Source organism: Varroa jacobsoni, unplaced genomic scaffold, assembly GCF_002532875.2.
Source record: "Varroa jacobsoni isolate VJ856 unplaced genomic scaffold, vjacob_1.0 scaffold_431, whole genome shotgun sequence".
Taxonomy (NCBI): Eukaryota; Metazoa; Arthropoda; class Arachnida; order Mesostigmata; family Varroidae; genus Varroa; species Varroa jacobsoni.
In genome coordinates this window covers 312,170-326,458 of record NW_019213333.1, presented here as the reverse complement: position 1 = coordinate 326,458, position 14,289 = coordinate 312,170, and the positions used below count along the sequence as shown (strand labels likewise).

The window sequence follows — 14,289 nt, the reverse complement described above, 5'->3', positions numbered from 1 at the left end:
AAATTGGTAATGTAGTGTTTAAACATAGTATTCCCTTAGCAGCACTGCTGTGCTCAGCTGTCTTGAAGATTCTTTTTTAATAGAATATTCTATGAAATATTTACCCAGTATATAACAGTCCGCAATCTGGTGCGTATCATGCATATAATAATGATGCTGATTTTTGGAAAAACTCTTGGCTGTTTTTTTGAAATCACATGCGTCACATGATGATTCAGCTCGGTGTAGGTGTCATTAAAAAGCTGAGATTTGCTAAATTGTTGTAACATTTATTCTGACCTAAAGTAAAGCTCCTTGTAGAAGAGATTGCTACAAAATTTGCTGTATTTGTCACCTACTACGATGAAAGCACAATCTTCGCAAGGCCCATAAAAAAAACTGCGGTGTTTATTGTCGAGATGCACTATCGAAACAAATGCCGAAGGAATGGTTCCATCGGTTTGGTTTTAAGACCTTCTATGTGAAGGATGCTTTTAATAGTAACCGACCAAAGTTAAGCAAGTGACGTAAGTTCCCGTGATTTCGCCAGGACTCTAAGTGTCCATTACCGGACAATTTTAACTTATTTGAAAAAAGAATTCTATAAATTGACGCAAAAGAATATAGCTTGTATTTTAATCTAAAAAACTTTACAGAAACGTAGCAAAATCGAGCTGTTTCTAACGCTGTTGATTACAGATGATGAAAATTGGATCACATACGGCAATGCCCAAATAAGCAAAAAATATGCCCAATAATCGGCAGCAAAACCCGGACTGTGTTTGGTAAATTTCAAAAGGAATGATGCACTATGAGCTGCTGCGCGCTAGAAAGATGATTGATTTGAACCTCTACTCTCAACAACGAACAAGATCATAACAAGCCATTGAAAAAAATCGACTGGCCCTTGTGAAAAGTAATGACGTCGTCTTCTACCATATCCGCATATATTTAGCTGCCTGGAAAAAATTGAGAGAATTTGAATGAGGTATTTGAATGCGTCCGCCGTAGAGTTCGAAGCTCGCATAATCATAGTATCATTTATTTCGATCTTTGTGAAACTCCCTTAATTGTATTAATTTTATTTAAAAAGAAAGACGCTACAATGAAGTTTTCAACCAAAAAACCACAAAATGTTTATGGTGATGGGATTATTGTATTACCAGAAAAACGGCAGACTGTCATCGATCAAATGGCGCATATTTAGTTGATGATATTATTTTAAGACACAACAAGTATTCATCTTGGTTTTGGCCCTAAATGTTTAATACTTTTTTCGACGACTCAAGATTAGAATGAAGCATCGATGGAGACGCGTAGTGAGAAAAATAACCGCCAGCTAGCAGATTGCAAAGAGTGTACTTGCAAAATCGGACACTGCAGCGTCATTAGTAATCGAAGCTACAATCTGTATTCTTGTCAGTAATCGAGGGCAGTTTAAGGCACATGAACATGATAAAATGTCGTTTTATGTAAACTAGTTGAGAACATTTTGTTTTTATTAATGTTATTGTTCAACTGGAGTACGTCTCGCTGCAGCTCATTGCAGGAATTTGGACGGAGTTCGACTGAAATAGGGCGCCTAATCAAAATGGATTTTTATTGAATTCGTCTGAATACCAAGACAGAAAAGCTTAACAAGGATAAAAATAGGTAACTCATGAAGTTTCCGATCGGGAGATCAGACAAGGAATTACGTGAAGATTGGATGAAAAGCGTCAGTAATATTAAAAAGATATCCACAGTGTAAGAGGAGATTTTGTTTTTATTAATCGCTTATTTCCAACGGCGAAACGCGTTGCATGAACATTTTTTTAAGTAGTAGTATTACTACTGGTACCGCTGTTTCGGGCAGTTAACAGCCGTTCCATACGAATCAAGTAAGCTGATCAATCACTTAAGAGAACAAGAAGGCTCCGTAAGGCAATTTTGCCAAACTAGATGGAACCTCTCGAGAATACACTTTGAGCTCGTTTCACTTTCGATAAACAAAATTTGATCGACGAGATAAGTCGCGTACGGATAAGTTGGGAATAGATGAGCGCAAAAAAAATTTTTCCAATTAGAGCGAGCAACTAGCAGACGCACATTAAGAATACAAGCAAAAAGTACCTGAAGAGGTAGTGTTTGAGGTGGGACAATTGTTTATTTCAAGCATCAGAAGTATTAAAATGTTAGATGTTTTTTTTAATGAGAATTGATCTTTGCGTATACTGAAATTACTACTTCAGTTCTAAACTGTCAGAAAAGCATGAAGCATATCGGGTTGAGTATAATTAAAAACAGAAGTGAGTAATTACAGCTACTATGTTAGAGAGGATTTAAACGAAAATTGTTTTTTCTGGAAATAGTTCAAAAAAACTTTTATACTAATATTGGTTCAGGTAGTTTCTGGCCAGACCAAAGAGAAGCTTTTTAACCCTTGCTGTAAAACACCCGGAATGCTTTAATTAACCAGGAGAGCTGGCTAACCGGTCCTCTACAATACGACAGACTATTGAAATCTGATGTAATTAGTACACCGAAGTGATGCAGTTATGCGAATTTAGCAAAAGTAACTTCATATTAGTTTATGGAGAAGCTGTTCCTCAAAAAGTGAATTTGTTTTCTAGTTTTTGTAGAGGATGTTCAAAAGGAGATGAACGTGTGACGCGCAACTATTATTCGTATCTACTGCTCTATTTGCTTCGACTCTTTTCGCTTTAGACACTCGTATGGGCTTCCATTGAGCAGCAGAAGCAAAGTAAGCTTGCAGCTAAAGATAGAAGTACTTTTTAAATTTTACAAAAATAGTGAAGATATTTCAATATGCACCGATAGCTTAGGTGCACTCTTTAGCTGAGTGACCTTAAAATTTGGCGGAACATATGCCTGCGCAAGATACATCTTGCTAAACCGTTTTAATTTTATCCTGAGATACGGTCCGACAGGCAACTACGTCGGACGGCAAAAAATAGCCACGAGTCACGCTTTTTACAGCCGGGTTAGAGGCCGACGAAACTACTCTGAATAGCTGCAGCATGTATGACAAAAGCTAAAGGTGAAAATACAGCTCAAAATAGATTTACTAAGTTAAAAAAAGTAGCAGCTCTGACCTAAGGAACGTACCTTAGTAAGCTTTTTTTACCTTGTTAAAGATCTCTCTGAGCTCTTTTTCCAGAAGGATAATTGTAAACTGAGTCTATATATACTAATTATAGAGCCGTCAGGGAAGCAGAATTGCCTCTGCAACTTCGTGACATCGATGAAAAATCGGTTGCACTTTTTCTTTTTCTCTAAATTACATGCTCACTGTTCGCTCCCAAAGACAAGGTAAAAAAGATCTTTCTAGTGATATCACTTGACTCACGAGGAAGCGAAACACTAGGCGAAGGAACCTGATAGAACTTTCGTAACAACTTTATAGGTGTTTGAGGAATCAACATTCTCGTAAGCTTTTTTTTATCTTAGCCGATTTCGCAGAAGAGCATCAACTAAAAGCATTAAAAAATTAGCCTTAGTGTTTGTTTAATTATAACTTGGGTCATGGATAGCCAACGCAGAAGTATCATTTCAGTTGCACTGCCCTATTTCCAGCAGCAATCCGCTATCAATCAGTTGACGTATTTATTAGTACTAACATATTTTGTAGCGTTTATCACACTAACGAGAGAGGCATTGTATACCTGTCACAAACAAATCACACTCGTACACAATTACATTGAGCTTTTTTTTAGTATCTTTAAGGCGTCACATTCTACTGAATTTACAGGGATCCTGTGTAAAACACATTCTTAACGAGCATAAGCATATTCAGTAAGTACTTTTATTCTGTGTTGCTATCCGCGGCCAGTGAACCATTGCCCTTTTAGAGATTAGGGGGGGGGGCAATGACTCGAACAATTGAGTAAACGTAGTCTTCAACCAATTGTCTCAAATGCAAGGATATCTGTTCAATCGTATTGGTAAACAATGGATCAAACCGACAGACTGAGTTCCAGTTATCCTGAAGTCGATGCATATACTATAGGAATGATTTTTATTTTTATGAAGACTTTCACTGGCAACGAACTAGATTTAGGTCCAACGTTTTTGTAATGTGTAACCTTTTACAAGCGATATAAGTTTATACATGTAACAGTATTACATGATAATAAAATAATTATTTACCGTTAAATTGCGCCGCTCTAACGTAGATGAACTTATATTTCCGATTAGGATCGTCATACTGAATGGGTTTGGCCTTAGCTGTAACTTTTGAAAACACAATCCATCTAGGATCTGCAATAGCTACAACCAAGTAATTCAATTAAGTCATTTATATAATTACGAGTTATATATGTATATATATATCTACTAGTTGAAAATATGTCGATTGTCTGTGACTCTCGTTTTGGTTCGTTGTCATTAACTTGCGCATACGCAAGGCTATATTCAGTTAAACGGATACTTCCGAATCGACAGAAAAAGATGCTGATTAAGCCTGTTAGTTCTTTCCATCGCGACACTTTTTATTATTAAATACTGTAGTAATTAGTTTTCATTGCCGCTGGCTATCAGAGTACCACTTCCAAATACTGTCCAGTTAAAATTGTGCCACTTCCCTTTTGATCTCGTCTAGAATTTTTCCTTAAATAGTAAATAATGTATCCCTACTATCGTTAAGGTCATTACTGGCAGGCTGTGAAATGACTTCTGCGGTAGAAGGTTCATGTTAGGACTGGCTTCCATTCTTGGCTCTTGAGACATTGTTATTAGGCTTTGAACAGAGCGCTAACTTTTCCCGCTAAACGTAAGTACAAAAAAAATTATAGGTCATAGCTGTGTAACGGTTTTCATGAAAATCACGAAGGTTAGCTTACTTTCTCTATGTTTTTAAGCTTTTTTTACAATTGTTCCTCCTAACTAACGTTTTTTTTGTGAAGGGCTAAGTCTATAATAGTGCAATTAGCCTACGTCAGTTAGAATGAGCAGAATCGGCTAGGACCGTTTAGGTCGCGTTAGGACTTACGATGAAAAGTGAATTTATGCTTTGATTTAGCGAAATACAATTTCGTTCAGATATTTTGTAGCAGCAATTATTTTACAAACCGATCGAAATTCTGTCTATTTGAATGCAACTTATTCAAGTGAGAACCCTATGAGCATACTTGTCGAAATGCATTTCATATATAAGTGCCAAACCTACGTCAGCGTTGCTGGCATGTTTGTTGCTATACGTGGTTAGCTGTTGTCATCTGGGCGCTTACCTGGCTAGCTACGCTTTGACCTATAGCAGCACTTGGCTCCAATGGCTTCCAACCTTCCAGAAACCCAAATTAATAATAGCTAATGGAAAGCTTTTCTGGTAAGCAGCACGGATTGTAGGAATCAGCGGCTCAATAAAATGACTAACGTAAGCCTACGAGACGAGTTTGCTTTCTCATCCAAAAGACGTCCGCTGCGTGTCGATATGCCACGTGCAGAGCTTCGTATCGACACTTACGTTGAGAGGTTAACGTCAGGTGCTGGTATTAGGTAATGTAGCTTACAGGATGATGCGATTCTTTTCAGCCAAGCGAGAAACTCTAAGCCTTACATGATTTGCCCACGACCACCGATACTAGTAGAGCAGCTGTAATGTAGTCGGTAAAAGTTTTGATCTAGTCTAGAAAGACGCCCGGACATGATCATCAGAACAGCAGAGTCGACCAGATCGAGTTGACTGATTTGGCACGTCTTCGTCGATTCTTTAGGTACCTTTTTGTCCAGATCGTTTCTGTCATTGACGTCGTCTTTGCGGACGATAGCAATTATTTGGTCGTCCTTCTTATGTAACATAAACTCTATTTCGTTACGAATTCATACTCGTTTAAATTCGAAGGTGTACCTTATGAGTTTGAGAAGAATTTCTGAAGGACATTTTTTGTGAAATCTTTCTCTAGCATCTGCATCATGCTTGCTGAATAAATATGATCCGATTCAAAGTTTCTCTACCTTCCTAGTCGGTGGCGGCCTCTTCGTCACCGAAAGCCAGCTAAAAACTGAGTGCACAAATAAGAGTTCCTTGAATGAATAGCAAAACTGCATGAAAACAGCTTCCCTGGACAAAACAATGCTAACAACTAGTATATTATAGTCATGTACTATTTATAATAGCAAAGCCTTTAATTTACTTTGGGGTGTTAGCTGGTTTTCTTCATTTGGCTCTATTTGGTAGGACGTCTTAACAACTTCTGACCGAGCTGACAAGTTTTTTGCTGACAATCCATGATTGTCGAGCGAAAGACCTGTCTGCTGTACTTCGGTGAGCTTAACAGTAGCCATTCAGATCCCGGAGTACTCTTCAATATGCCCACTAATCGAAACGAAACGCCAATTCGGTTGTATCAATGATTCCGGTATCTGTGAATTAAAAATAGCACTTTCTCGTGTGATCTGTGTAAACATGCTGATTTACAATGAACTCCGTAATTTCAGTCACTGTAACTGCGATCAGTGAAGTTGGTCTGCTTTTGCAGATAACAAACAAATAAAAATAAAATAAACTACGGAATTCGTAATAGGAGCATGAAACGTGTATGCGAAGACTAAATGACTATTGTGCTTTCTGAGTCACCTCCTTGTTCGCTCAAAGAACACGCAGAACTGAATATACACAATAGGGTAATAATTCAAATATACTAAACCTACAATTTACCGATCCCGTCGTAAACAGCAGGGACAATCTACAATCTTTAACCGGAACCTTTCGGCCTCATCTACGATCTCCTCTTTGATTCGAAATTTCTCCAGACCAACGACTTATACGTTGTGATCCGTTAGCTCAGGGCCAACAGGTGCTATAGAATTAAACTCAGAAAGCAATCCACGGAAATTTTTGTTGGGGTTTTTGACGCTATGTATACCTTTATCGGCATCTACGATCTGAATTTGTGATGCCGAGATCATCTCGTCACTGTAATCGACTTTCTGTAGGCTTGTAAGAATGACAAAGAGCGGTAATAAATTACTTCAGCAGTTCAGCAGCGGACCTGAGTGGCGTTCGTCGTCGTGTATGATATTGACAAAGATGTTCAGAAGCTTTGTCAAAGCAGCTTTGTCGAAGAAGGACAAGGAAGCAAATAAATGGGCAGGCTTCTATATATTATATATTAGATTGCACTATTTGTAATCTAACAGCGCCTTTCATACAGCAAAAATTTACTAGAAGAAGGTAAGCCTTATAATATAGGCAGATCACCTAGACAGCGCCTGCTATATATTTTTTTAAGACACTTGCGCGTCGCCGACGCCGGCTGCTACATTGAGGATAGGCTTCTGCGGTTTCACTTTCTATTCTATTTCTATTCGACGTCTTTCCATAAACAGGACGTCGTTTAATGGTCGCTTTTTCGCGATAATTCTGTTGGTAGATTCGCTACCTTTCGCTGCAACTATACCGTTCTTAAGTAGGTTTCCTTTTGTCTGTAAAATTATCGATAACCTCGATCGGTTCGACATCGGTTATTAATGGCTTCTCAGTTTTTGTTTATGTGTTCATGACCTATCTCGGTTGAGATGATAACGTTTAACTGTAAGAAACTTCGGATCTATGTGAATTGGTTATTTTATTGAATTCGAGTTCGAAGTCACTGTTTATATTGCAACTGCCCTGGTTGTTCATTCAAAGTTTCTTATATGTGCCGAAGTTGATTCAGCCGTCGACTTCTTCTTCTGCTTCTGGTGTTTCTAGAACCGCTTGAGTTATTTATCCAGAGCGCCTGGTTCGATCAGACTTGTACCAAGTTACGCAGACTCTGCAACGCTCTCTTTCTTTCATTAAATTACGTTTTTATTTCTAGTAGCATCGGCCTACCATGATACCTTGGCGAACAAATCGATTACAAAAGCACGCTGCTACAGATATGTGTGGACAGTTACTGAGTTGCAGCTCAATACGACTCTGTATTGTCTAAACTGGCGAAAGGTTTTATATGATGAATAGTTTTAGTGAATGACATATTTAGGGAGAGAGCAAATGTAGACTTGAAGTTTAAATGAAGGCCGACATTGGTACACTAATAGTTATATACATACAAAAAAGGCACGAAAATAATTATTATTGAATAAATATATTATTTTATACTGAAGAGGCCACAGGATTGATTACCTCGTCATATAAATGCCCAGGATACTCATCTTTATTATTCACACCTCCCTGTAGTTTACTCACGATACCTGGGCATACATTGGTGCCTTGTTACTATTGATTTTTTCGTGTGCAGTCGTAATAACCGCACTTACACATCATCGTCTACGTGCAAAAACATTATGCGTCACAACATCTCACAAAAATGTATGGCAAAAGTCTATTTGTCGAATGTGAAACAGAGAAAGTTGTACAATAGAGAAAGCAGTATATGTTTATAACATACATACAGTTCAATCAGCACATACGCTGGTTACAATATATAATTTTCAGTTTGGCTTTTTTTAAAACAGGAGCTGAATCTAAAGCCTTTGCCTAATTTTGGCCATTCCCATAAGCACGATACCGAATTTCTCGAAAGCATCTAGCCATCGTAGCGCTGATGCAGAGACTACGGCAATATATCAAAACAAATCTGTGAAGGCACATCGAGAACATTAAAACACTCTTATCGAAACAACCGATTCAATCATCTTTCATTTATGCGAATCCTTCGAACGCCACTCATGGACAGCTACCGAGTGACAACAGTTTCTAAGCTTTAATATAAGACGGAAACAAACACAACTAGTATTTTTCGGTTATTTTTTTTTAAAACTACCGGGCCAATTTTATCGGATGAAAAAATATGTGAACAGCATAGGATGCAATTCCAATGTACCATGTAAAAATAAAATTCGAAGAGCAAGCCGACATTTAAACCGAAGGCATTTGGTCAGCAGATAGTGTTGTTGCGCTGCAGAAAGAGTCGCATAGAAGTGTTGAGTTTTAGTAGAATCATAGAGCACCACCCAAGGGCTTTGCCCCCGTCTGTTTCGCTATTAAAAGTGCGTGGATCATGCTGGTTGTTGCCTTACTGTTTGCAAAGAGTGGTGTGGCGTTGTTTACAAACGTGTACAAAAAATTATTTGCCCAGTCTGACTCAGGTTCCGCAATGCACTTCTCACGATACACCTCTAACTGACTACAAAAATCAGCTTTATCGGTGGCCTCTAGGAGGTGTTGGGGAGGGGGAGGGGGGCATATTTATCTAGGAAAACAAACCATTTAAAAGGAAAGCACTGCAGAAAATCAAGCTTTCTATTGTATTGCTGGAAGACTTGCGGGGATTAAGTAATGTAACAACTGATCGCACAGATGGATAGGTGACGAACTTTACTGGCTTTCAAACAAGGGACATAAAAACTACTTGTCTCGAAAGCGTAGCACAAGTGTTTGTTTAGCTAACTGTGATTGTCTTTCAAAGCTAGACCTTCTAGTAAGTCTTTAATACTATACTGAACAGGCAATTCCAAAGGCTTATTTTGAAGAAGAAACAGCCAAAGACAGAAAGCAAGAATGCTATTTGGTCTGCTTTAGAAAAGCATCTGCTTGATAAAGATGACATCAATAATTTGTATAAGCTTCGTTCAAGCCTCGCCATTGACGTATATTGCACAACAAATAAGTAAATAAAGAAACAAATATATAAGCTTTGTAAGTAAACGTACTCTTTTTTTATCTTTCTAATTGCCTAGTGAATGTAATTAGCCTACAAACATTTTACTCTCTACTTATGTATGCATACAATAATTGAATACTAGATCCGCACCCAGCGGAAGTACATAGGTACGCGGTATTTACTGCCAGTGAACGGAAGAGTTGAGTTGTCCTTGTATGATGATAGCGCAACTCGACAAAAGCTGGTCGATCGTTATACTAAATTCACTTCATGCTGCTTCAAATTCCTACAATTTTTTCACTTCTACCCAGCTTCTACCAAACTATCCTATTAAAGCTCTTACTTATAACTTCACTTCGTCACAATGATTTTTGAAACTAGTCAAAAGAGTTCTCTCAAAGTCGACGAAAACGCGAATGTTGTATTCAAAATTCAGTTGAATGAGCTTCGTGTTTTTCATGTATGAACTAATAATACGAATTTCCGTTTATAACACAATGAACATAGTGTATATTGATCTTACCTTATACGTTTTCCCATATATTAATACTACTTGTTTAAAATAATTTCCACACGTAAAAATGTATATGTCAGGGGTGGGATTCGAACCCACGCCCGGAAGACCGGACTGCGACCTGAACGCAGCGCCTTGGACCGCTCGGCCATCCTGACACGTGTAGAACACATGTGTTTAACACAATTAGAGGATGTCTTGTACTAATTTTGCGAGCACACTTTGCCAGAGGTAAAGGTATCTTGCAACCCATTGTTCACAATGCTGCAGTTCCTTCAAGAGCATGATGCGTTGCCGTCTGCCCTATTTGATTTTTTTTCTTTTCGTCAAAACACTGATTCATTTATCCATAAAAAAAATACGAGAGAAAGTTTCAATGAATCCACAACTAGGAGATCACAAAACCGATTTCTGAAAGAGGCTATATGGTCTCTGTTATACGCGTATTTACTACTTAGCGGTGTTCAACTGACATTATGTATGCCGGCAGATTCTATACAGATAAGTTTTGTGACTTTTTAAGCAAATGACACATATATGTTTACTTAATAGATATGCAATGAAATGAATCTATAAAATTTAGTAGTCAAACTTTAACCAGACTGCGCGCCTTTGCTTCGCTTACTCCGCTCTAATGAATGGAATCAACCATCCATCGCGGTACGGCCTTGTAAGTACTTGCAGTACGCGATTTAAATTTTGGCGCTCTTTTCACCCACCACCAATTTCGTGTCCATTATAAATTTTAGGTTTGGACAACTTGACACATATACTGTTTTATTACAGCTGTTTACTTTATAGTCAGACCTAACAAGAATAAGAAATTCGGGTAAGCAAGTGGCGAACTACCCAACGTAAACTGTTCCCCTGTTTTACTGGTGCGTTTCCGGTTTCTTTTTCGACTTGCTCGCGTGTAGCACGCTGTGCGTGTGAATGAAGTGCGCGTTTTTGGTTTTTTGCTGTTTTACGCCCCTGGTCTGCCTTTGTGTATTGCACTGAAGTAGTTTCCCCGTGTTTGTGTTTGTCGACGTCGTGGGTTTTATCGAAACGTGTGATCGCGTGACGAAAAAGGGACCAATATCAAAAAAATGTCGTCCAGGGTAAAAAAGGCCCAGGCTACCCAATCCGCTGCTGCCACACCAGCCAATGAGAAAGCGGCCGAAAATCTGAAAAAGCCGGTCGAGAAACCCATCCAGAAACCTTTCCATACTACAACGGATCATTTAAGATCTCTCCTAGCTGGCGATTCACCAACGAAAACAAAGGCTCCTGCCGCTGACGGCAAAAAGGCTGCATATCCTAAAAAGGACGAGAAGAAACTGGCAGAGGCTAAGGAAGATGAGGTTGTAGTTGACGACGCGTCTGACTCGGATACCGATACTGGCCTGGAGGATTCGGGCGCCGACGACGAGAAGGGTGATGAGGCCGGCAACGGTGATGACCCAACCAATGAATTAAGACAATCCCGCTACGAAAAGAAAGCTCGTAAGATCATGTCAAAACTCAACCTCAAGCAGGTCACCGGCATAAATCGGGTGGCAATCCGCAAATCAAAGAATATTCTGTTTATCATTTCTAAGCCCGACGTGTACAAGCCACCCTTTACGGATAGGTATATTGTTTTTGGCGAGGCAAAGGTCGAAGACCTTAGTCAACAGGCCCAGTTAGCGGCTGCAGAAAAATTCAAGGCGGCGACCGCTGCTGCTGCCGAACTTGGTCCTTCGGCTGGCAGGACACTACCAACGACGGCTGACGAAGATGAGGACGAAGAAGACATTGACATGAGTGGAATCGAGGTGCGGGACGTCGAGTTAGTTTGTGCTCAGGCGTCCGTATCGAAGGCGCGAGCCGTACGCGCATTGCGGAACCACAATGGCGATATTGTCAACGCCATCATGGAGCTCACTGTGTAAACTTTCATGGGTTCATGAACACGCACGAACATACAGACGACAAGCACGTTACTATCATTAATACAATAAAGATGTAATAATGCGACGTTGTGAAGGAGTTGAGTTAAAAAGAAAATAAAGCCGAACTAATTACGCTCACAACGATGAAACGTACGCGTATAGAACACGCAATAAAAGACAAACCAACAGACAAAACCAATCGCGAGAAGCAAGCACAGTGCAGTTGGAGCTGCCGTAAGGCGGACACCAAATAAAAAAACAACACGGGGTTAAGTTATGTAGTAAGGCTGTTTTTCTTTTTTGTTCGTCCTAGCCCTTTTATGTTGTAGTGATGGTCTATGCAACGACGACGAATCGTCAACGAATTAGCAACAACTAATACTTGTGTGCGTTTTAGTTTTAATAATTATGCTCTCGTATCACGTAAACTCATGACTCGAAACTTACTGGGGATTAGTATTCACATCTAGAGCACGTCAATGTACCTGAAGGCCAAGTATGTTCTAGGTTAGCTATGTATGGCCGTGGTTAACAGCACGATTGTGCCGGGCAGCATTTTTGCGTACAGCTGTTAACATTTAGCTCATTCTACATCCTTTTTTAAACATTTTGTATCAGTTACACCTTATGCATCGGTATGTCTCTCAAGTAGTCGAATAGAAGTTAGGGGCTCACATATTACATTTTTTAGTGCCAAAGGCACACCTAATCAAACATCTGTACCAATGGCCAGTTATTCGAAATGACGGCAAAAAAATATTCATCTACACCATTGCGCTTTTTTTCACCAGTCTCAAAGCTCAAATTTTTGTGATCGTCGATTTTCTGCAATGTTGTGGTTCGAGCGCTATACGCACCCTCAACCTGTTGTGTTTAGAAATGGCTAATGCGGCAACAACTAAACGTTATCAAGCTGCGTAGTCCTTTGAGGAAGCTTTTTTTTTTCAATCTTCCTGTCTCGAACTTTATTGGAAGCATGTATCATTAGCAGTGTGACCTGTGTATTGCTTGGCATTGACAGCAACCCATTAATTCGACGTTGATTTAATAGAAACGAAATTTAATTTCGCGATGTGATCCATCCGTCATTATTTTTCATTGTACAACTGTAGATTTCTAGTGAAAGGAGCAACATGACGTAGACCCAATGACAATGCCGTTTTTGTACTGACGGTGGAAACATATTGTTAGTCCGTTCCAGTGTAATTTGCTTTAGTGTATTTGATTTTTTGTAGGGAATAGTCAGTGCGATTTTCGAAGTTAGTTAATGCAAGTAATAAATTTTAAATGTTTCTCTTATAAGCAAATTTTACTAAAATTGTGTTGGCCATTTCAGTTTAGCCCGTACTTGAAAATAATTTTGTGCAGCGTCAATTGCTACTAGCAACATTGTTTGTATAATTTTTAAACCGCAGAATATCTTAACACGTTTTCATACTTGACACTTTCATACCGGTATGTAGGAACTCACGATTATTTAAATGGTAGGTGCATTGAATAGAGAACAAACGTTTTCCAGCCGAATGTGTTACTCCACGACAAGCAGCCATCCCAACTTATTTGGTTCTTCAAGCGTTATGACGATGCACCATATTTGAATAATAAGTGCAAAGACGATAATGACAAGCGGTAACAAGTGTTACTATGTAAAGCTTCCATGAAATTAAAAGAGATCCGATTCATGGCGGTTAATTACTGGTCACTTAGTTTGTGTTTGATAGATGCACTGATTCTAAGCATGTGCTTAGGCATGTTATAAGACAAGGGCTGCGACTAAAATTTCGCAATTTTTTTATTTGATTTATTTATTCACATTAAGGCGCAGATTTCTTCATCGTCCGTTTACTTGGGTTTTTATATAAAGCGTATCTATATCAGTGCGCTCGATATATCCTTTAACATTGCTGTGTTACAAAGAGGATTGGATTACTCAAAGCTGTTTACTTACGTTAGAGTTTCTTGGCTTTTCTGATTGGAACGCCACAAGTTAACGTTGTTAGTGCTATTCCGACTCTCTATCATTATATGCTACGCCCTAACTGTAAATAGGCAACCCTATATAGAATTGCTTACTTCGTAGATATTTGAGGACGTTGTGAATGTTCAGATTATATACAACGTTGTAACGACTCTCTTAACCTTTTGATCTATACATGCCAACTCGAATAAAGACATAGTTCAACCATATTTAGTTCCTTATCCCTTGCAGCATTAGTTATGACTTTATAAGCACGTAACTATTTAACGTAATTGAATCCCTTTTATATATATGGTTGATGTTTTCTATTCATAT

At 38.8% G+C, this 14,289-nt stretch overlaps 1 protein-coding gene, 1 long non-coding RNA gene and 1 other non-coding gene across 4 annotated transcripts in view; 1 reads left to right on the top strand and 2 right to left on the bottom strand.

Moving 5' to 3' along the window:
* Positions 1 to 5,527, bottom strand: part of LOC111260361 (uncharacterized) — a 20,618-nt gene extending 15,091 nt beyond the window's left edge. Inside the window, exons 1-2 of one of the 2 annotated variants that reach the window (XR_002680297.2) lie at positions 5,208 to 5,433; positions 4,129 to 4,248 (exon numbers count right to left, since the gene is read on the bottom strand). This is a non-coding gene — a long non-coding RNA (uncharacterized LOC111260361). Of the gene's footprint in view, positions 1 to 4,128; positions 4,249 to 5,207 lie in introns of both variants that reach the window. The other variant, XR_015311033.1, reaches the window with a different exon arrangement.
* Positions 5,528 to 10,157: 4,630 nt separating this feature from the next.
* On the bottom strand, positions 10,158 to 10,241 carry TRNAL-CAG (transfer RNA leucine (anticodon CAG)). The gene has a single exon. It is a non-coding gene; the product is annotated as a tRNA-Leu (tRNA).
* Positions 10,242 to 10,967: 726 nt separating this feature from the next.
* On the top strand, positions 10,968 to 12,277 carry LOC111260359 (nascent polypeptide-associated complex subunit alpha-like). The gene has a single exon (XM_022833059.2). The coding sequence runs from the start codon at positions 11,172 to 11,174 to the stop codon at positions 11,994 to 11,996; it is 825 nt and encodes a 274-aa protein (XP_022688794.1). The 5' UTR covers positions 10,968 to 11,171; the 3' UTR covers positions 11,997 to 12,277.
* Positions 12,278 to 14,289: the final 2,012 nt, after the last annotated feature.

Excerpts from the sequence above, each read along its gene's own strand:
- LOC111260359 (XM_022833059.2), top strand. The coding sequence starts at position 11,172 with ATGTCGTCCAGGGTAAAAAAGGCCCAGGCTACCCAATCCGCTGCTGCC.